At 44.5% G+C, this 23,732-nt stretch overlaps 1 protein-coding gene across 6 annotated transcripts in view; it reads right to left on the bottom strand.

Annotated features, from left to right (window-relative positions):
• Positions 1–23,732, bottom strand: part of CDK12 (cyclin dependent kinase 12) — a 78,752-nt gene that overhangs the window by 7,173 nt on the left and 47,847 nt on the right. For 2 of the 6 annotated variants that reach the window (XR_013968124.1, XR_013968125.1), the window contains exons 14-16: positions 10,241–10,349; positions 9,606–9,732; positions 5,756–5,855 (exon numbers count right to left, since the gene is read on the bottom strand). Coding sequence is in view for 4 of the 6 variants with exons in the window: in XM_080825985.1 (XP_080682111.1) it covers positions 21,631–22,343 (713 nt within the window). In the remaining 2 variants the exon portion in view is untranslated. Of the gene's footprint in view, positions 1–5,755; positions 5,856–9,605; positions 9,733–10,240; positions 10,350–18,465; positions 22,344–23,325; positions 23,365–23,732 lie in introns of those variants that run through there. The other 4 variants (XM_080825985.1, XM_080825986.1, XM_080825988.1 and 1 more) reach the window with 3 other exon arrangements.

The following is a 23,732-nucleotide window of genomic DNA, read 5'->3' as shown; positions in this document are numbered from 1 at the left end:
TAGATGTTGCTATCCTAATGGCTGTCTCTCACAGCTCCATCTTAGATGATGAAGCTGTACTTCTAGGCAGAACACTGCCTAATGTGTTCCTGGTTTGAGGCATGGGAATGGCAGAGTCTGAGTCAAGGGATTGGGGCTATTTCCTTTCCAGGAGACTGCCACCCCTTGCTCCACATCATGAAGACAATCATGGACATTCTTCCCAGCGTACCTACATTCAGTTACTTGGCCTGTAATTTCAGAGGACTCATGGAGTCTTTGAAGCAACGTCAGCCCTGGTGACTCCATAAAAGTAACAATTTATTGTATCAAACACACTGAGTACCTAGTAAGTATCAGGCAGTGTCCTAGGTGTTTTACACACATTACTTCATTAAAATCTCTACAACTTTAAGAGGTTGCTTATCTGAATTTTATAGGCAAGGGAAGTAGGGCTCAGAGAAGTTAACCCAGAACGCTTACAAGGTAGCCCAGTTGTTTTGGCAGTGCTGGTGCTGGAACCCAAGGCTTCCTGCCTCCCAACCTTGTGATCTAACCATCAGCTACTGCATTTAGAAGGACTGGGAAGGGGTGCACTCCCAGAGCTAGTGAAAAAATTGCACTGAGGCCCAAATCTGGAGAAGCCACAGAAAAGTAATCCTGTTTTTTCAATTCCCCTTGGTCGGCACAGACTTAAACCTATTCCAGGCAGGCAAAAAAAAAAAAAAAAAAAAAAACAACTCTGAAGTATCCCCATTCTGAAGTTTCTTATCCCATGAGTAAATTTTTCCGTATGCCTGCCTTCTATCTTTTTTTGCTAAAATCTAATCCCTCTTCAAACTCCCTTATTTCCAGTGGGAAGAGCTGAATATATGACATGGTACCCTTCCATGAAAGGTCCTATACAGGAGGGACTGGAGGAGCTTCTCTTTCCCCAATTCTGCTGAGGCTATGACTAAGATGTTTCAGTTCTCTTGGTCTCTTGGATTTAATCCAAGCTATCAAACCAAAAGATAAGCAGGAGAAAATGGGTCAGGAAGAAGAGCAGAAAGGAGTAGCCTAACCAAACCAAGGAGACCAGCTTGGAGAATGGTGTGGGAATCTCTTGGGACCTGAGTGCTGGCTTGGGTTAAAGATAGAGTAGGTAGTTTCTCCCACCTGACTCAGCAACCAGTTTCATGTTTGACATTTACCTAGTTGGGAAGGTCTGGCCAGCATCCCTCATGCCAGAGTCTCTTGTTAGTCTTGATATGACATCTCTACAGAAAGGAGAGGGCTGGGGATTCTGCCTCTCCACATTTATTCCTGTTTTAATACTACCTCACTGTGCTTGTTCAGGACCAGGCAGACCAACTGGAGGGGCTTAGAGATGCCCAGGGAAGAGAATCATCTTATAAGGATGATGCTGGGGTCCAAAGCTCTTTTCTCTCAACATGAGAGCCAGGAGGGCAACCAGAGCCTGAGTCTGGACACACAGATTGGGGAGGGGCAGTGTCCTCCCTCCCTCCCTTTCTCTGCACACCATTCTACCTTGCTGGGCCCTGAGCATGCCCATTGCTCTCTTTGGCTTCCCTTGCCCACCTACCCTATGGACAGGAGAGGGTTAAAGGCATGGTATGGGCAAGCTATAAATTTCCCATCAGTGTGGGGAGAGTAGGACTGTTGGCAGGGAGGGGGTTGGGCTGGGGGGGAGGGGGAGCTGGGAAAAAGCCAGGAGGTTGTCTCTAGGTAACAATAAACACTGCAAGCAAGGAGCAGCTGTTACACTTACTCTCTCTGCATCACAATGCTGAAATAACACTAATAAACCAGTGTGCCCAATGCACAGGCATACTTGCATTTAGGGCTGGGCCTCATTGCACCCTTGGAGCAGCCCTCTGCCTCAGGTCAGGGGCCTAGTTGTTAGTGGACATACCAGTCTTGGCCTGGTTACCCTGGTGGGGAGGGTGAGCACTAAAGAGTCAGTTTCAGAGTCAGAGTGGCATTCTCAGAGTTGGGGGGTGGCGGCAAAGACTGGGGATTCTGGGTTCAGATCCTGATGGCATTCACTAGTACAAAGAGTTCAAATGGGGTAACTCTTGGTTGGGACTTGGGAGTAGAGGAAGAGAGAGAAAAGTGTAGGGAACAACTATTTACCGTATCTTCTCAGACTCAAAGGGGTGAGGTGGCCAGGAGTGGAGCTAGCTGAAGGGGGGTAGAAAAAGAGGGAGGCCAAGGAGAAAGTTTGAGAAAGAGGAAGAGTGTGTGGTATTGAGGAATGATTCTACTATCTATTCTGGGTCTAAACTCCCCACACTTGCCTATACCCACCTGGGGCACCCAGGCTCCCCTCACAGCACCATTTCTATACCAGAGCCCAGTGATGTGTTGGCTCAGTTCAAGACTGAGCTTTATTATCAGTATTCCAGCGGGGGGCCCTGGGCTCCCAATGTTGCCAGGGAGAGCTGGGGGAGTAGAGAAGGTCTGTCTCCCTAGAGGAAGTGTGAAGAATGAAAAGTGGCTGGTCTATCACTTTCTCCAACCAAAACCATCTCTGGATCTCCAGAAGCAGCCCAGCAGAGAGCACCCCCTCACCCCAAGCTGGAGGGCTGCCAGCAATGAAATAGGCAAATGAAAATGGGCTCTGTCAGATAACTCTCCTCCTGCTTAGCCCATCTTTCACCACACTATTGTCTGGATACACTTGTACCAAAGATCCCTGTTTCCCTTTGCTGAAACAAGGAGGTCCCTTGAACTGTGGTCAGAGGCTTGAATGGCTCTCCTGGTCCACCTTCTGGCCCCTTTCTGCTGATGTGATCTCAAATACAATATCCTCTCATCCCCATGACTCAGAGTAGGGAAGATGTATACTGCCCACCTGGACTGTGAGGGAAGAGGCAATTGGCATCTTTGATGATCTATGGTGTCTGTTTCCAGGGAAGAGAGTAATGAGACCAAGCGGCAATCCTTCCGAGGAGGAGTTGTGTCTGCCTGCACATGTGAATGCCCAGGACCCTCTGTGCAGCCAGTGGATATACAGGGTACTACTGGCCTCGCCTATCCTTTCCTCAATGGGAAGCCTCTTTCTGGGAATGCTCAACCTCCCCTAATCTCTTCTGCCCCATTTCCCTCTATTCTTTCATAGCTGGAGCCTCTCCTTGCCCCACAGTTCAGATGAGAACCTCATCCACATAGCTCAGAGTTGGGGAGAACTGGGGTAAAAAGAGAGCTCTAACAAGCCTGGGCCCCCCTCCCCTCTGATGTTTTCATGAGCTGTCCCCATTGCTATGAGTCACCAGAACCCTGAGCTCAGGGGAGCTGCCAGGAGCCTTCTCCTTCCTTGCCCTCCAGTGAGGCAGATATGCACCCAAAGGACCCCAAGCCCACCATCTTCCTATTCACAGGGCCACAGCTTCCTCTTTCATCCTTAGGAATCTGCAACACAGACAGACTGAGATGAGTGAGCAAAGGAGTGTGAGAGACCCCAGCATGTGCTCTGTGCCAGAGCAGAGAGCCGGATGCCTGCATGGCAGAGCAGGACTGCCAGCAGAAGAGCTGGCACACTTGGGCACACAGCCTTGTCAGCATGTGAGAGGGGGTGCCGGAGAGGATGGGATAAAGAGACTGTTTCAAGAGCAGACATCACCTCCTGGTTCCCTCTCTGGTCACTGTTTCTTCTCCTTGGCCTCCTGGGTGCTGACAGATAGACAGCACAGCACTGCCACCTCTGAGATGCCTTCTTTCCCCTCCTCCCTGGCCTGGGGAACTAGAGAGGGGATATGTATAACAACTTTTGAGGTGTCAGGTGGGAGGTTCAGACACCCAGATCTCTCACCAACCCATGGGATACACTGAGGGAGGAGGAGGAAAGGAGGAGTCCCATCAGAGTAAAAGCTAAACCCTGGGCCAATACAGAGCTCCTTTTTCTCCAAAGTGCAGGGCATAATGGGTGCTGCTACCTCTGCCTGCCACTTACTTCAAGTCTGTTCCTCTTTCCCAGCAAAGGCTCAGCAATCTTTCTGGGCTCCAGGCTCTGACTCCAGGGCTGTAGATCTGGCACCTTGCCTAAACCTTGGGCTTGTGAGGCAGGGCCAGTGGGACTTTGCGGAGGGAAGCCCTGTTCCTTAGAGAAACATCCAGAATCTAGATTGAATGCTTTAAGGGCCTTTTGGACCCTCCAATATGCCTCTGATGTTGGAGCGGGGATGGAGCAGGGGTGGAGAAGGGGTAAGAAAGGGCCTACCGAAAGCCTGACACCCTCTCCCCTTCTTCTTTGCTGCTCTTCTCCACTGCTCCTGCTCTGTATTTCAAAGGAGAAACAGTAGCTCTGTAAACAAGAGCCTCTAATAAATCCTGTGAATAATAGTCAGTATGAACGGCCTACCCTGGGTTAGGCAGCCAGCCCCACAGATAGGACTACAGGCCTCAGCTCCCAAATTTCCCCTCTCCATATTCTCCCCCTTTTCAGGCTCCTCCCAGACCTTCCCAAACAAGAGAATCTTCCTTTTCAATTTCCTGGCACAGTTCTCCTCCCAGTTCCCACTACTATAGGCCCTTGGAAGCAGGGGAAGAGGCAGATGGATTCTTTCCAGACTGTCTTGAGAGGATGTGAGGGGTCCTTCTCATTTATTGTTTGTAGAGAAGGCAAGGAGATGATCCTGAAGGTCTAAACGTAAGACAGGGTGAATGTGGGTCACTTACAGAGGCACATCCTGCTTTTCCTCAGGGACTTTGGGGATATAAAATGGGATACTAGGGGTGCCTGGGTGGCTCAGTGGGTTAAAGCCTCTGCCTTTGGCTTGGGTCACCATCCTAGGGTCCTGGGATCGAGTCCTGCATCAGGCTCTCTGCTCAGCGGGAAGCCTGCTTCTCCGTCTCTCTCTGCCTGCCTCTCTGCCTACTTGTGATCTCTGTCTGTCAAATAAATAAATAAAATCTTTAAAAAAAAAAAGGGATACTAAGAAGACAATTCTGGGAGTAGGGGAAAGGTGTGATGGCTTGGAAAGTGTGATGAAGTTTCTATCCACACTGCTTTCCACGCTCTGTGCCCACCCTTGCCTGACTCCAGCTTAATCTCATGAAGCGCAGAACAAAGAATCTTGAATTTTCTTAAGGAAGGAAGAAAATACCAGGAAATGCCACCTTTGGCAACCTGGTGGGAAAGCCCCTTTTCTCCTTCATTCTTTCCCTCCTTAACCCTCATGTCTGAACAGTGAGTGGGGATGTGGACAGCTGGAAACACTCCTTCCTCTCCATTGTGCACCAACACTGCACAAAGTCAGATAGGGCTTGACTAAGTGCTCTGGGGCCATGGCATCGCATGAATACAGAAGATTTCTGACAGCCTTCAGAGCCTTGAATTTTAACCCTCTCTGTTTTAGGCCTAGACATGGGACAAGAGGTGTAAGACCACTCTTTGGCATCATTTTTTCTAGCAGTTTATACTATGACAGGGAAACCTGTAATAAGATCTCAAAAGAGCTCAATATTTAGTCACCTTTGCGAAACTTATTTCCTAGGTAAGGAACTAAGGCAGTTGATACATTGTGGACTTTACAGAGTATAGTAAAATCCCATTAGAGTGGGGGGATCTCAGGGATCTGTCTACTTGGAAGCAGGGGAACAGATGAGATGACTCTGGAACTAAGTGTATGAGGGAAACGTTCCTCCAACAATGCATCTGCCTGACTCCCCTCACTTGCTTCTGTGTTGGAGGCCAGAGATATGAGACTCCAGTAATAATCCTGCCGATTCTCTTCTCTTGACTTCCCTCCCCAAGCCCTACCTACCTACCTACCTTTCCTTGGGTTCCCAGGAACTCTATGAAGCCAGGAACACAAAGCAACTCCAGGACAGGATTCAATTGATTTTTCCCCTCTGGGTCTCCATTTCCACATCTGTAAAGTGAAGTGATCGGCAAGATGAACTCCAAGTTCTCTCCCTTACAGAAGTAAGCTTCTATGAGTCACACCCCAAAGGCATCAGGCCTTACATGCTTTGCATGTAACCTCCAGGGCACTTCTCCTATGTCTAAACATTCAGAAATATCTTTAAACCCTGCCCTCCTCTTTCCTCTCACACAGTCTCTGGTTCTATGGTCCCTAGCTCTTGCCCTCTCTCTTCAAGGACCTCAAAACTCTGACCCTACTTTCCTTTCAGTTTTACATCATTCATAGCGACAGGCCCAACTGGACAAAATCCTAAGAGCAAGAAAACTGCCTTACCTAATATCCTGGCTGCAATTTTGGGCCTCAGACCCAAGTCAACTAGTATAGTTCTATTCTTTTTTGGAGGTCCTGGCAGTTGGGGGTAAATCCTGGCAACTAACCCCAGCACCACCCCTCCTCCTCCACCTCACTATTCCCCATGCCAGAGCGCAAAGTGGCCAGTGATTGATGGGCCTGGGTTCCCAGTAACCGCACCCAGTGGCCCAATCCTCCTCCCTAACCCAATCCCTCCCCTGTCCCTATTCAGAGATCAGATTGTCTCATGTTGGTCCCTGAGGTCCCATTAATTAAAAATACATCCAATTAAATGGCAGGTGAAAACGTGCTATTGGAGCTCTCCACCCCCCTGCCCCAGCTTGGTCTCCCCCCTTCCTTTTAAGGCTCAGCTGTGCTTTGAGCTGAGAAAAAAAAAAAAGAGAGAGAGAGAGGAAGAAAGAGGGAGAGAGAAGAGGAAGATATCGGGGTGGGAGGATGAAGGGGGGTGGTGTTATTTGAACCTCTGCCAGGGTAGCATGTGCCAGCCTGGGAGGGTGGCACTGTGCCCTGGTGTCTAATTTCTGGAGGTGTGAGTAGGTTCAGTCAGCTGGGTACCCACCTCCATTTCCCTTAAAGGGGCAGAGGGAAGTCAGAGGGTGTGGCTGCTGTGCTGCCCTCCTTCTGGGCTTGGTGAATGAAGGGCAGAAGTGTAAATGATAGAGGGCCCTTAGGACAGGGTATGATGTTTGGAGGTTGGGAGAGTCTGAGGCCTCCATTCTTGGCATTTCCCTGCTCTTCCCCAAACTGCAAAGAAGGTAATGAGAAGCCGGCTGGGACCCAGGTGGCAGGGCATGGCGAAGCTCTCAACCTAGGCTGTGCCTACCCCTACCTACAAGAAAGCTGAGAATAACAGAGGGAATGAGGAAGAACAGAGCCATAATTTGGGTGGAAGCAGATGGGTCAGATAGTATAAAATATACAAGGATGGATGTTTGTGTGGGCACCACAACACCCAGCACCTTAGAGGTAAGAGGGTCTGGGTCTGGAGGACTTGTCCTGTTTGCCCTTTCTCTGGGCAAAAAGCAGCAGCAGGCGTGTGAAGTCACCTCAACCTGGCTGCCTGGCACGCTGTGAGCAGGGTGTCTCCCCTGACAAGCACTGATCGCTCATTTTCTTTCACACTTACAGCGTCCCCAGCATTTTGTCAGGTAAGGCATCTGCTCCACCCTCTGCCCCCAGAAAGTCCTGTGGCCCCAAGCAATGCAAAGCTAGTGGGCACTGAGAGCTGTTGGGAGAGGAGCTAGGAAAGAAGGGATGACTGGGGGGTGGCACTCAGAATCCAGGCACCAGTGGGGGTGTCTGCCGACCCAGGGCCCCCGCCTGGCCTCCTTGGCAGCCTCAGTACCTCCTCACTTCACTTTAACGCTAATTGGAGATTTTAATCTGCGCTGCTGCTCTGCTCAGGGTGCTGGGGGGAGCGCCAGCTGTGCAGTAATTCCAGCAGCACCGACTGTTTAATCAAGCTGTCCTCCTGGGGAGGGGCCCTCGGGCACAGGGGTAGAAGGGAGGAGGAGAACCTCTGTCATCTCCCTTAGCCTGTTCAGCCTGGAAGGGCTTCATGAAGACTGAGGATCAATTGTGGGATACCTCACCCCCAAAAGGGCCCCATACAGGGTCAGTTTAAAGCTCACGGGCCGAGGCATCTCCTTCCCCACCCAGCTTTCTGACACCTTTTTTTGAGGTGTCCTCCAGCCACTCAAGCTGCAAATGTCCACTGGACCATCTTGATTTCTCCAGGTCTGTGATAGGGGAGGTGATGGCACACGGAAGGCTGAACTTTCCCATTCTCAGCCCTCTCTCCAACACTCTCTCACTACGAAAGATACTTCTCTCACAATTGTGAGATTTTTTTTCTCTGGAAACCAAAGTCACCCCTACCCTCTGGACTAGAAAGTGACTGTTTAAGAGGCAGGGAGATAGTCAAGGTGTTGGGGACAGCTGAAACCTACTACACCCTGAGGGAGAAAAGCACCTATGCAAGATGTTTGGTGCCCAGAGCTGGAGGCTTCCTGAGTTCAGATGGAAACATACTGAGATGTCAGGCCACTAGGGCAGACTGTTCAGGGTCTCAGGCCATTTCTAAGGAAGAGAAAGTGGTATTAATCATTCTTCTGGCTTCTTGGAGCCTGGCTCTCAGGCTCTCTCAGATTGTTTCTGATCCCTGTCTTGAGGAAAGGGTGCCCCTGTCACCCAAACTCCTGTCTGCTAAGGGGCAGGAGTTTTAATTGGTCAGCAGCACCCTCGTGTGGCAGAAACCAAGACTGCAACTGTCCAAATGGCCCTGCAGCTTTGAGGGATCAGACACCAAGATTAACATCTGGAAGGACAGAATTATGAATGTTGATGATCTCTGAGTCATGAAAGTACTACCACTCGACCACTTTCAGGGACATCTCCTGCATTCCCATCCATCCTGCATCCCAGGTATGTGTCAACCAGGGAGGGTGTACATTATCCAGGGCTGGCAATTATTAGGGCTGCTGCTTGTGCTGTCCGGCTTGCAGGGGTAAGAGAGAAGCTGCTGAGAGAGGAGGCCTAAAAGCAAAAGGTAAGCTGATGTCACATCCAATGGCAGGAGCGGCTCTGGCATCCCTACCAACTTTTTACAGATACCGGATAAGACCTGCCACGTGAACTATGCCACCTGAACTTCAGACACTATCACCTGGTGGTGGGCTTCTTTTCTTTTCTTTCTTTCTTTCTTTTTTTTTTTAAGATTTTATTTATTTATTTGTCATAGAGAGAGACAAGCAGAGCAGCAGGCAGAGGGAGAAGCAGACTCCCCAATGAACAGCGAGCCTGATGTGGGACTCAATTCCACCTTCGATCCAGGTCCCTGGGATCGTGACCTGAGCCAAAAGCAGATGCTTAACAGACTGAGCCACCCAGGCGCCCCTGGTGGTTGGTTTCTGCTGTACAGTAATCCTTTCTTACTCCCCGGAGAGGTCTGCAAATGAATAAAGACAGATTCTCAGAGCCTGAGATCCTTGTCCTTGGGAATAGACACCGGATAAACACAGCTTTCCCTCGAAAGATCCAGGTATTCTCCAAGTATGCCAGGTCACTGGGCAGAATGGATATCTGGGGCTTTAGACTTTCAGCCCCAAAAGAAGTGTTGCCTGTCATTGGACCCTTACACTCCAGGGTGAAATATCATATTTACTGGTCTCTTATTCCCACACCCACTAAAAGGGGGAAATCGTTCTGAACTATAGGAAAGGGATGGATATTTAATCCAGCTAAAGATTAAAACTGGAAGTCACAAGACAGAGAGATGAGTCACTGAGGTCTTCCCCTTATTGGAAATATTTAACAGAGAAAAATACTTCCAGAGAGAAATACAACCCTGTCTGGGGTTAATGGGTAGACAGAAGAGCCACCTACCTGGCAGCAAGAAGGGTGAGGGTGAGCACTGGAAACTCATGACCTGCCTGGTTCTGGGCAATGAGGCTGTAGAGAAGCAGGCTTGTGTCTTGTATATTGTCTGGACAGGTGGGAGCTCCCATCAAATCTGGAAAGGAGAGTTGATGAGAGGCAGTAAGAAGGGACAGCATGCCCAATCCCACTCAGAAAGGGAGAGAAAATAGCTTCTTGGGGAAGAACGCAAGGCTGTGTGTGTGTGTGTGTGTGGTGGTGGTGGTGGTGGTGGTGGTGGTGTGGTGGTGGTGATGGGTAAGTGGGACGAGTGTTGTAGAGGAGAGGCTAAGAGTAACCAACATCAGTATCCCACCAAAGAGGAATACCCATTAGCAAAGTGGGCCAAGAGGAAAGAAGAGGAATGAAATGACTGTCAATATTAATAAAGAGGGTCACCTACTCTAACCAGGGGGAGAAACTGTTAATGAGAAGGTAGGATACCATAACAGCGTCAAATAAAAGTCAGGGAAACTTTTCTGGAGATCTTGGGAATAAGAAACTTCCTTGGGAATAAGAAACTTCCCTGAGACTAGTTGTATGTGGGGGTGGGGAATTTCTTACAGAAGTGGACATGAAACCTCTGATTGGTCTTAGGTCCCTACCTGGCTTTAGAGTCTATGAAAGACTGAACTTGTCAGAGCTCCAGATGCCAGGTGACTCGTGGATTTCACCAAATTCCTCAAGGGCCATCCTTCCTGCCGCTGCTGCCACCTGTAAAGGAAAATAACAGGTTACTTTAGACATGAGACAAGGGACTAGACACCAAAGAGAAATTTGGTCTTTCACCCAGGGAATATGGCCTTAGTAGGTAACAGTGATGGTAATGGTCACCACTCTTCCAATTGCCTCAAACCTGAATTCACAAAGCCTGGAAGGATTAAGATGAACCTTAAGTATGCTCTCAGAGAGAATTATAACTCCTCTAAGAGTCCTACCTCCTGGGAACCAGCTCCCAGTCTGATAAAGTAAAAACAATGATTCCTATACTTAAGAGATAAATTAGAAATTCAACAGAACCAGAAGCTGTGAAACTCAGAATTATAAAGGGTGATGAAGGTTCAAGGTTAATGCAAAGTTAATGCAAAAGATTACTCAAGAGGAGGCCATCTAGTTTTAGATCAGATCATCATCGCCTTGTCCAAAACAGCTTCTTCAAGAAAGACTGGGAGGCAAAAACAAACAAACAAACAAACAAACAAGAAAATCCTAACAGACAGAAAGGAGGTTTGTGAGGGGACAGCAGACTTGATGCAATTTGGACAAGTCAGTGTAACATACATACTCCCTATGTAGGGAGGAATCTGCATGGGGACCAGTTCAAGTTCCCCCAATATTATCAGTTGGGGTGTGATGGAGAAAATGTAAAGGTTATGTACTAGGATCTGTTTCTTTGTCATCAGCATACAATGTTCTTTTTGCAGACCCACTGCCCCTCTGACCGAGGCTCATAACTCTATCTCTAAGCTGCCAAGTAGTACCTTTCTCTCTCCAAGACTCTGATTCCAGCTTAGAGATTCTTCAGCATTTCCCTCTATACACATCACTGGCTCCCACACTCATATGCTCAGAAAATAAGCACTAGAAGGGATACCTCTCAGAGAGGTCCAAAGAGGGATAATCTCAGCACCAAACTGAGATAACTTCAGAACCTGCTGTGTTTGTCAGTTCACTAAACACACTATTTAAGGCTTAGGTCACTGTGGGGCACCACACCACCTTCCTTCTGCCTCATCAAAGGAGAAAAAACAGATAACTCAAACTTAGTAAGGGAGAGGAGTAGGGGGTCCCTCCTCCAACCTCGTTTCCCAGTAATCTCAGAGAATAACTCATTTTACTCACAGTTCCATAATGCCTTTTCTCATTCAGAGACTCCCCTTAGTTTCATAGAAGGTGAGGCATGTTATTCCTCCCTTCCTTCAGATTTTGCTTTTCTATAGCTATATTGTAATGCAAAGAGCCTGAGTTGAGATTTAGGGTAAATTCCTCACTGGGCCTCAGAGGGTTTTCTTCTTCTGCTTTCCAAACACCAGAGCTGGTGGCAAAGTGCTCCTGGAACTTGGGGGTAACTCTGGAGGCATCAAGATCTTCGGCAGTGGCTGCCACTTGCGTCCCCAATGAACAGAGCTCCTGACTACATAAAAATTACAAGTGTACAATTTGGTCATGGAGAGATGAGTCTTTGAGGTAAAAACACATAAAACTTCTCAGTTTTTCTACTAATGTTTTTCAAATCTACCTTTCCCCCTCAAAACCTCACAGCCCCACCTTCCTTTCCTGAGGAAGGTCAGTGCTCACAGGAGTTGGCAGTCTTAAGGTCAGGGGCTCTATACTCAAGTAGGTTAAGATTCTGGCCTCTTGGACTCCAATCTTGGCTGGCTGCCACCAACTAACTCACTATGAGACAGTGGGCAACACATTACCCTTCCCCAAAGCTGTTTCCCACTCTGTATACTAAAAGAGTGAATTAGGTGATCTCTAGGGTTCCTTTCTAGGTCTGGCCCTCTGTGATTCTGTGGGGAAGGAAACCCCTCCTTTTATCAGGAGGTGAGGGGTTCCTGCCCTTCATACCTTCTCTCTGGGCCACTGCAGAAAGAAGCTCCCCTACAGATGCCTGCTTTTCTCATGCTGGCTTAACCAAAGGGACAAATGAGGGAGTCCCAGTAGGAGGCCTTCCTTTCAGTGCCAGACTCCTTCCATTATGAAGAGATGTTAAGAAGGTGATCTAACTCTAACCCTGAATCTTGACAAGGCAGAGAAGGAACAAGGCAGATGTATGGAGAAAGAGTGTGATAATCATGCTGCCCAACATACAACTGAGACTATCTGAGCACACGCTTGGCTTTCCCCTAGGGAGGACCATGTATCAAATACAACTGCATGTGGATGGAAGAAAAAAGCAAGGACATGTGTAAATACATCCAGAGCACTGACATAAATGTCCCATCAGCACAAATACACTCACTACTGTTTTCTCCTACTGTAGGCCTATACCTGCCTTGTAAGAAGCTATGGTGTGGTTGGGGGGGACCACATCCCAGTCTTGCCCCTCCCCAAAGTCAGAAAGGAAGAAATAGTGAGACAGGAGCTACTTGGCTTCCTATAAATTGTTTTGTCCTTCCTCACAGCTGCAATCAGAAGCTAAGGGCTCCCGCAGGCCTTGTTCTGATCTGCTGCAGGCGATGGAGGGTTTTTGAAACGGAGAGGACTTGGCTGCGGCCCCGTTTCAGCTGCCATTGGGGCTGGCTAATGGGCTCATTCGGGAAGACCCCCGCCTGCTGCACTAAAGAGTCCCCCGTGGACCCCCTCCCCAATCCCAACCCAATTAATAAATGGGGGCTCCCACTTTATGGCTCTGGGAGCAGGAACCAGAGATACAAATGACCCCCAGGGAGGGACAGAAAAAGGCCTTCCAAGAAACAAGCCAGAGAATTGTGCATCCACAGGCACATGCTGCCACAGGCTAGTCATATCCCATTTTCAAAGCATTAAAGGGGAAGAAACTGGCAAAAAACTATTTTCCTTCCTAGATCTGGAGAGGGATAGCATTCTTGAAGTCTGCGGGAACACCCCAGCAATAAACTCTCTTTCACCTGGATCTCCCACCTGCCCAGGGCAGAATGCAGATGATCATCTGGACGCACACCACACGCTTCGCTATTTCCTAGGGGTGCTGACCGCTCCCCACCAGACCTTGAAATACTAAAAAAAGACGTATCCTATCAATTGGTTAATGAAGTAAACACTTCCTAATTCTTGAAAACAAAGCAGCTACCTCCTTCCAAGCTCTCATCACCATCAACAGGATTAATGTCCTGGGGTCATCTCTCCGCTCACATCCAAACTATCATCAAGCCTTTTTAACTCCTATGGACCCCCTTCTTTTCTTCTCATTCTCTTTGTCCCACTCTAGTGCGGGCCCTCAGGGCCTCATATCTGGACATGAACAAAAACATCCTACCAAGATAGCCAGCTTCCTTGACCCAGTACATCTGCGAAAGTCCTCAACATCATATTCATTCCATCATGCTCTGCTTCCTGCTAATGCTTACCAAATCAAATCTGAACTCCTCATTCAGGCCCACAAGACTGCTCCTCCAACTTTATTTCTTAATATTCCTCTCCTTTACCACCCTGAGTAGCTCATTCATAGCCTTCTGCACAAAACACACATAAACATTCTTCTGTAAGTTTTCTTCATCTGAACACCTCATCTGTTCCCCTATCTTCTTTACTTTCAAAGAATCTTTTCTGGTTAACTCTAACTTTTTGAATTATTTCTTGGCTCTGGCTACTTCTGTACTAGGTTACTATTTTATTTTATAGCCTGCATTAATATGCTGACTTATAAATACTGATTCCTTACTTCTCACCCAAGTATAAGACCCAACTCATTTGATCCAGAAGCTTCTTTAAAAACTGAGATCCTCCCTTATCTTCCCCAGAAGTTGTCCTGTACTCAGGACATGACTCAGCTAATGACATTACTGGTCCCTACCGAAGCAGCCTTCATGGTACAACACTTGGGATATCATATCAAACAACTACGAGGAATAAAATCTCATTCTCAATAGCAATGTTCAGGCTGCCACCTGCTCCTATCAACATTGAACTTGACAGAGTCTTTCCAAAATTATAAATTGTTTCATGACTTCAAAGTGTGCTACAGCACAAAAACCCAAAAACAAGCACAGTCACCGAAGACATTTATCTCCTTGATTCTTAGGATATAAACACTATTTTCTTTGAACACCCCACAGGATGAGATGCCCCACTTTGTTCCTTATTTGTAAGATTAATCTATATTCTCAGGTTGTGAACTGATTTTCTAGAATGCAAATCAACCCCAAAGCCAAAAGTAATCTTGTTCTCTACTAGCTCTGCCTCTAGCCTACCTCTGACCATCACATTTTTGGAAGGTCCCCTGAAATAGAGAAGTTAATCATGAGTCTCAACTATTTAGTGAGTACTTCCTTAGATTAACCTCACTCTCAAACACTGACTCTTCAATTCCTGTAGTTTAACCCTATGTAGTTAGACAGGAAAAAGTGATCTGCCACTCCCCTTTATCACCTACTTACTGCTCAGAATAATAAGAGGGATTTGCCTTTTACTCCTTCCATCCTTTGGCCTCAAGGTGCTTGATGATCAAGATAATAAAAGTAAAGCATTTAGCACAGTGCCTGACACATGGTGAGTTCCCGGACAACATTAGTTCCTATTCTCTCCCTCCTTCTTCCCCAAACCATAGGTTCTCAACATTTGTGGGCCTATCTGTTCACTGGCTGAAGACAGCATTGAACTAGACAAACTAATGTCCTTTTGTAGCTCTAACAGTCTGTGACTCTAATTCACATATTCCAGTTTGTTTACTCTTTTATGCACTGCCTTCACCTGGATCTGAAAAAAAGGAGAGAGGAATAACCCTGGTTTCCAGGTTAGCCTAAAATACACAAAACCACTTTCAGGAGTTTTAAAACTCCAAAAATACAAAGAACTTTTCTAAAGTGATGCATCCATATCATCCCTTCCTCATTTCTTAATTATTCTCTTGAACTACATAGGTAGCAGTGGGAGGCAAAATTTCCCAAATGTTATTTGCCTGATATAATCAAGCTTCCCTAAGTGAAAACATCTTCAAAGCACCTCCCAACCTAAGGTTCGAAGGCCCATCCTCCAACCATAAAGGTAACACTACTGTAATCAAGAGGAACTCTTTACTCAAGGTGTTGCTTTAATGGGGCCTCCCTAAAATGAACTGTGAAACTTAAGGCAGTTATCCCTTTTAACTAGCCCAACCATAATTCTTCCTTCCACCCCACATCTCTATGTCTTCTTTAAAAGCAATTATACCCTAAGTGTCTTTCTGCAGCCCAGCTAACAAACTGCTCTACAGATCTCCTTCTTCTCCTTATTTACATCTCCTTCTCATATTGCTTCGTATTGCGTGAGGCCTTTGGCTCCCTAACATAAAATACAAATACTGGTAAAAAAAGGCCACACTCAGAAGTTCCTGAATTTATAAGAGGGATCAGACTCCTAAGTTTTCTCTAAGTCTTTGAATTCAGCTTCTTTTTTCCAGGGCCCCAAAGCATTCAAAATTGCATTACCCTTGGTGGGAGGGTTATCTGTCTACAAGCAGATCCTCACCTCACCTACAAGGTATGTATTGTAGTTCTGAGACACAGGAGGTAAAAGGATCCTCTCCCTGAGATAGCCATCAGAACAGGCTCCTGAAGGTAAAGATAAAAACATCCTCCAAGACCCAAGCTTTGTTTTTCACTTAGCTCTGTTACATTGTAGCCTTTGTGGGGTTTCTCCATGCTGCATCCCTGTACAGACGGTTTGGCTTGGATAAAATGCCCTTCATTCCTTTGGAACTATCAACATTATCTATTGTTTACAACCACACCAGAGCAAAACACCTAAAAATCCATCTATTTCCAAGTCCTAGGAAAACTATGTCTAAGTGAACTTGCTTTATGGCTATATTCTCTTATTCCAGAGAAGTATGCTGTGGCTAAGGGCTACAAATTGAGTAAGTTTCACTAACAAGCACCCATCTAGAGAGTATTAAAGACAAACTTCATATCAGCCCCTTTCTCTCAGCCTTGGACTAACTTTTGAGATAGGTAGGAGAATAATTTCGGTGGCCAAAGCGTTTTGGCACTTTAGTGATTAATCACCAGGGCATCAAAGCAATCCTCATCTGCTTTCTTATGGATAGCAGGGCCCTCTTCTCACTCACCAAGCTTTACTTCCCACAGACACCATCTGCAGCTGAGCTCAGAAATGTCATCACCAAAAGCATGTCTCAGGATATGAGGGAAGAGGATGAATTGAAGTGTTGAGACTCCCTGCCCTTCCTAGACCAGTAAAGGAATCTCTTGTACCCCACACAACATAAATTAAAATCTCCTTAGTAATAAGAAAGCATGGTTATTTTGCTTCTTCCCTCACCTCTTGCCCAGTAAGTTGAGGATCTGGAATAGACATTTGTCTTCGGAGTTGCCTCTATTACCCTTCAAAACTAGGAAGCACAAGTACTCTAAATATCCTGTAGGATTAAGCAATCAATACCTCTGGTAGGCCTAATGCATGCAAGGTGGGCAGTGAGTGAAAAACAGGAAATGAAAAGTGGGTGGACAGGAAATGGAGATGGCTGCACATGGGGAGGAGTGGTAGAGTACCACCACCAATTCCTCTGGGTGGCATACTTCCCCCAAAGTCTTTCAACCCTACCTTGAAGTAAATGTTCACTTGAGAGTATTCTTAAGGTTACAGGAACATTAAAAGTATCCCTATAGATGAGAAATGCCACACCTGGACAGTAAAATTAACCAGCGTGTCCAGAAATGCTCACCTTGCCTCCCAGACAACCAAAAGACTTAGCAGTTTCACCTCTCCCCTGGAATGGTTGAATATTTACTCACTTGAGAAACTCCCCACTTCCATTCCACCTAGCCCTTCAGGATGACTAAGTTGTGAACTGAGAAGTAACTCCATACCTGAAACACAGTCAAACTATGGGGAAATCTTTAATAACAAAGGAAATCCCAGCATGAAGAACATTAACTGTTAACTTCCTTGAGGCATTAACTTTACCATTATAGTTAAGGATACCTGTCTGGGAAAAGACAGTGCTTAAGAAATGTATATACCGAAACAGCATGGTCTTTAATTAGAAATAGCCTTGGCTGTGATAGAGAAAAAAAAAAAAGTCCATGTTAGTTAGGTCCTCAGCCTTTAGGCCCAGAAATAAAAAGACTGCCACTGCTATGAAGTGGAAACAATATTATCTAATAGGTTGAAGTTCATACTCCTAGTCATGAGTCTGAAATTATAATAAAGACCAAAAACAAATTCTTTTTCTCTGGAGGCTAACCAGGAATACAGGATTCCAAGAATTGGAACAATCTTGAGCTCTCCATTCTCATTCTGGGTAAAGACAGCCCACAGGCAAGGGAACATCATAAACTTTGGGGATTCATAAACAGACTGGCAACCCTCATCACCAGTATTTGAATTCATCTTCCTAATTTCCTTGTTCTGGTGTACCCTTTAACCTTATATAATTGCTCACCCCACCAACAACTTCCTGATAACCTATTGCTCCTCTTCCTGTCTTCTAATGGGTTTTATTTGCTGTCTGTCTGCCTACTTAGGTCATAACTAGCAGGACTGCAGCATACACAAGGGAAATTTTAGTTCTCAGTGTCCTAAACCATGAAAGAGATGGGAAAACAATTCTCTCCTCAGGTGGAGACAGGAAAGATTTTGAAGATAATAGGAATTTTACCCTTATAAACAACTTTACTCATTTCCTGGATTGGCAACACATCAGGAAATCTCAACAGAGCTAGGAACACTTATCTCCATGCCTACTCTACTCATGGTCACTTAAGAAGTGGTGGTGGGTCGTTATATTTAAGAGACTATTCTAAACAGCCTCTTACCAACTTCCATTGACAAATTTCATTGACAAGTTGAGCTCAAACCCACTTATCTCTCCTTTCAGGAGTCAGGGTACATGAGGCTCAACTCTTTCAATGGCCTGGCACCATCATTTGTGTAACTATTTCTACTTAAAAAGAAAAAAAATCACCTTACAGTTTCCCCAACTTTTTTTCTTCTCTAGTTCCTAGTTTTGTGTTTTGAAGCACCTCTTCAAACCCTGAGAACTTTTTTTTTTTTTTTAGTATTTTATGAGACTATAGAGATTGAGACAAAGAATTCCTAAGATAAAGTGGAGGAAAAAAACCCTTTACATGCAATTAGATCTGCTCAGAGGCTACAGGTTAAGAAGTAAATGCAATGGAGCAAAAGTGGTATAGTAACAGGAAATATTTAATTTTCCAATCTCCACTTTCCATTTTTATAAACTGAAAGAAAAAAATTTAATATATTACAAAATATCTGTACATAGACAAGGTACACCCGATGTGGGGCAAAAACAAGAGAGAGAAGGAATACAGTGTCAGGAACCTAAATCAGGGAGAATGAGGTGGCAACTGACACTTTTCTGGTGCAGCATTCTCTCTCAAAACCTGCTGGTAACCATTTTAGTACTGTAACTATAAATGCATATTACACACACATACACACACACAGTGGCTGGGTGATGTCTATGGCATAACCTAACAAAAAGTCCTACTTACAAATTTGTGCTACTGCCCTGCTTTGAAAAGTATATATCTGATGTCATTTTATCATTCCTATGGACAGTTGAAGAAAAAACTAAGGAACTGGGTCAAACAAAATTGTTTTCAAAACCACAAAAATGATCATGGTCAAACCAGTTTTGCCTCTCATTCACCAACAGCATCAGATTTCTCATCTGTTCAAAATAATGTTTTTAATGGACTTATATCCCATGGTACAATAATTAAACCAAAACAAAAATCACTTTTGAATATATCTGGGTTTGTAATTTTCTAACAGTCAAGTTGAAATTCTGCCAAAACTTTACTTCTACCACATTTATAGGTAACATAGCTGAAAAATTAACAAATACCTTTTCTTCCTCCACAGATTCCAGGATATTTCTTTTTTCCTCTGCTTTTAGAAATAGTCAAAATTACTGAACTTTTTTCATTGTAAAGTCTACACTCCCCAAATGGGGGTAGGGGGTGAGATGGAATCACACACACACACACACACCCCATACATACACTCAACCCCTTCCCTAGTAGTAGGGATGAGGGAATGGAGACTTAAGTATATTATTTAGAATATTTGGCATAATTAAAAATAAGGGATGGGAAGGGGGAAGGAAAAACATTATTGATGACTGCTGATAACCAAAATGTAATTAAAATATAGAGAATTTTATTCATATTTGATGGGAGACCAATTATTTTCACTGAATAGATACCTCTGAAAGTATCCCAGGCTTAAGTTCTTCAATCAAAAATGGGAGTAGGGCCCAATGCCTCAAATTCAAATATTCTAAAATACAAAGGCCCATGTCTGAGGACTAAGAAGTCAACAGACAAAACGTTTAGGTGAACTGTAATGGAATTTTTCAATAGCATGTCAGTGAGCCTAGCAAATCTAATTGGACACACTGGTATAAAAAGCCATCAATGCCAAAATGGCTAGAAGATTCTTCCTCTAATCAATGTTTGCCCATGAGGGCAAGGCCAGACCAAAACCCAGAGAGTAATAAAGAAATACACACACCGGATATCTACCTATTTCAGTAAACAGGGGAAAATAGTCTTCATGTAAGTATCTGAAGAGGGTTCTTCTTTCTTTAAAGTTTTTTTTTTTTTTATTAGTGCACCTTTCTCTTACAAGTAGTTTTTATTTTTTAATATAAGAACTTGGCATTGAAACACAAAACTTCACTTGAGTTCTGAGAACTATTCTCCAAGATGCTGAAGCATGTTTGCCTTTTCTTTGTAAAAGGGCCCTAATCTACGTTTCACAAAGGTCTAAGTCTGTGCAGATAATTTATATGAATGTGTATGTTTTTAAAACACATTATATGCTGGTATTCACACAGAAATGGAAGCCAGAATGAGAAGTCTCCCAAGTTATCCCACCCTGAAAGCCCTTCCCTTTTTCATTTCCTGTTTATAATAAGGCAAAATTCTTGCCATGAAGTCATAATTTAACCCCTTTTACCAAAAAACAAAACCAAAACCAAAATCAAATCTCTCTAGAAGAAATTCCCCAAAAGAATTGGCAGGATATACATGCTGAGATGTGTATATGTCAATACTGTTTCTTTCTCATGGCCTGTTCTTTTAAAATTATTTTTTAAAAAAGGTCTCAGATATTGACAGATTTTCAGAAAAATATGCACCCTAAACTAAGTTACATTTTCATGTATTTTCAGGATGTATTTCTTTTCTCTTTGACAATAATGCTCTGTTTCAAAGGTTTTTTTGACATAAAAATATACGTGTAAACAGTATGCTAACTGCTCTTACTAGCCCTCTAGTTATGGAGGCATCATCTTAAACCCCAGCTCAACAGCAATGTCCTAGGCTGTCTGCATTTATAAATCAACTTCACCATCAGAACATGGTTTTGAAAAAACAAAAACATTTTAGAATTGAAAAGTTACAGAGAACAATATAGGAGTTTGAATTTCCTTTCCTTTATTTCAAAAAAAGTAAAGAATTATCCCAGGTTCTTGGGCATCTCAACGATTAATTTTTTCCAAACAAATGCCTCAAAAAGAGACACAGAGAGAGAGAGAGAAAGAATGAGAAACTCTATAAAGAGGGGGTAAAAAGGGGAAGAGATGGGGTAAATCTACCTACATGCCCAAGAGTGCCTCTTTCTACCACCTGCTTCATGTGCAGGGAGAGGGGCATGTCTTTTGCCAAAGCAGAGCAAACTTTAAGGATGAGTAATTTATTTGGAAAAAAAGTATGTTCAAGATGCTCAATGGGGAAAAAAAGAGTTCACTTGAAAGCAAAAATGTGAGATGGTGGAGAGGAAGGAAACATTTATTTAAATCAGCCAGTCACTCTCTTTCCCTTATAGCAAAAGCCTAAGAGTAGCTCAAATATTGTGAACACTATTATCTTTAAAGGAAAACAAAACAAAACAAAAACAAAATTCAAAAGAAAGAAATCATTAAAAAATCCCCAAATTTTAAAAACCTAAAGAGAGCCTCTCCTGAGCCATCTCAAAATTAAAACTGTTCTCCTTTTCTTCTGCTCAAGAAGTGCAGGCAAATGAACTAATACAACATTTACTTTTCAATTTAATGACCCTCTCCACATTCTCTACTTGTATCTACTAGGTAGAGTTGAAGTAATTGTTCTGGCTGTAGCCCATCCAGGGGGAACTGGTGCCAACATCATTATTTTATAAGTCGCCTGCTAGTAGCAAGTGAGCAAGGAATACAACAGACAGCTTTGCGGTAGCCAAATGCAGATGATTACCTCGCTCTGGCAAATGATTTCATTAATGTTTCAGAGGACTGGATGGAAGGATGAATAGGGAAGGAATCTTTCAGGACACTGAAGTCTCTGGGTTAGTAAGGAACTCCTCTCCCTCTTCCCCCTCTTGGCGGGACTCTTGTAGGCCCCCGATAGAGTTTTCCATAAGCAGAAGACTGAGCTGGGCCCCCCCAGTTAAGGCCTGCTCCTGAACTGCTGGCTCCAGTGTTTCCTGCCCCCAGCTCCCCATAGTTCTGCAATTTGGTCTCTGCATGTACCACAGAGTTGCTGCTTCCCTCAGCCTTCAGGAATGGTTGCCCGACCACTGAGTGTAATGGTAAGGGGACCCTGGCAAAACGGAGGTCCTGGTCCCCTGGGAACTGCACTGACCCTGTGCCCTGGTAACTGCTGGACTCCCCAAGGTGGCTCACAGAGCCTGAGAAGGTCCTGTTCTTCACCAGGGTCTGGGTCAAGGATTCTGTCAAAGCTGGACCAGAGTTGCGTTCATCAGTGTCAGTGGCACTGAACCCTGTTTCAGGCCCATCAGTGTTTCCGTAAGTCCTGTTGGGATGGGGTCGGGTGGAGTATTCCATTGGTCTCAAGGCCTGGTGCTCATGTGGCAGGTGGCCAGGAGGCTCTGCTTCAGGCTGGGATAAAAGTTGCAGCAAGGCGGCTGTCACGGCTGGGTTCAACTCCTGGGGGGCGCTGGAAAGATCGCCTTCAACCAGAGGGGGTGGAGGTGGCGGCGGTGGAGGTCCGGGGGGCTCAGGGGGCCTCTTCTCTGGTGGAAGAATGTGAGGAGGACATGCTGTGGAAGGGTTACTTCTTTTAAACACCATCTTAAAAATCACATGTGATTATAAACACAAACACACACACACATACACACACATACACTGCCCAACATAAACAAATATCAATACAAGTAACCATATATATATATATATATATATAAAGAATAAAATCTTGGGATCAGGAAATTGCAATTTATAAATAAAATCAAGTGATTAAAATAAAACAGTTGCATTATGAATCTAACAGCTGGTGTAAAAAAGCTCGTATGTTTCAAATGATTGTCCTGATTTTTGTCTGAGATTTCCTCCATTTCCTTCCTTAAGGAACTGTTCTAATATGTAGGCTGTTAGCAGCCTTCCCGCCCCTTTTTGCTGTTGGATCAAAACATTAATGAAAATAACGTAGAAAGAAGGAAGATGAGAGGAAATAATACACATGTTGTGGTCACATTTCTAGCACATAATCTTGCTGTACAATAGAAGACCTTGCACGGACTTAGCTAACACATTTTACAGAACATTTGATGATATAAGGTTAACACCTGAAATAGAACTTAAAAGAATATACAGGAGAGATGAAATAAAGTAAAAACCTTTCATCACCGTCACGTATAAATATACACTTGCTTCTCCAAACTTTAGTCCCCTTTCCCCATAATCACATTCTGAAGAAAGGGATATTAACCACCATTCTGTCATTCAGCTTTCTATGTTACAGTAATTATAAAGACTAATCTATCATATTTTCTATTTTGTTTCCCAACCTCTTGCATTTTTTTCCCATGCTATGAAAAAAATCACTATAGTAATGTCATGCAGAATGAATGGGCTATTGATAAACATCTGTTTATCTTGGAGATGGTGACAAGAACTGAGTATTTAGAAATGTTGAACTTATATACTACACTCTGTCTTTCCAAAGATCTTTGTCTTTCTTGAACCACTCCCCACATTCCCATATCCGCATGCCCCAACCCCCCTGTTGGCTAAATTTACCTAAGCATGGCAATCATTGTCTGGTAACTCCTGCCAAGGCTGGAGAGTAGAGATGTAAAATGGTGTGAGTTTGAGGACATACAAAAGCAAGTACAATCAGAACAGTGTTTTTTTAAAAGAGTTAGGAGTCACCCTGCTGAAGAAAAGGTTTAATGTTTTGGGGTATCTTCCAAAGGATTGATTTTTCTGTTCCCTATGGAACTGTATTATTAAATGCCCATATAGTCAACTCTTTATTATCTGAGCTACTGATATAAAAGTCATTACTCAGACAAGCCAAAAATAGTTTTTAGTTATAAAGTATTTTGGTAGCATATTTACCACAATTATATTTTGCGAAGACAATCAGTAAATTAAGTATGTATTCTTTCAGCATGCAGGTGAAAGTACTCTGAAAACACAATATT

This window comes from Martes martes, assembly GCF_963455335.1.
Source record: "Martes martes genome assembly, chromosome: 16".
Classification (NCBI taxonomy): Eukaryota; Metazoa; Chordata; class Mammalia; order Carnivora; family Mustelidae; genus Martes; species Martes martes.
This window is presented reverse-complemented; position numbering and strand designations above follow the sequence as displayed.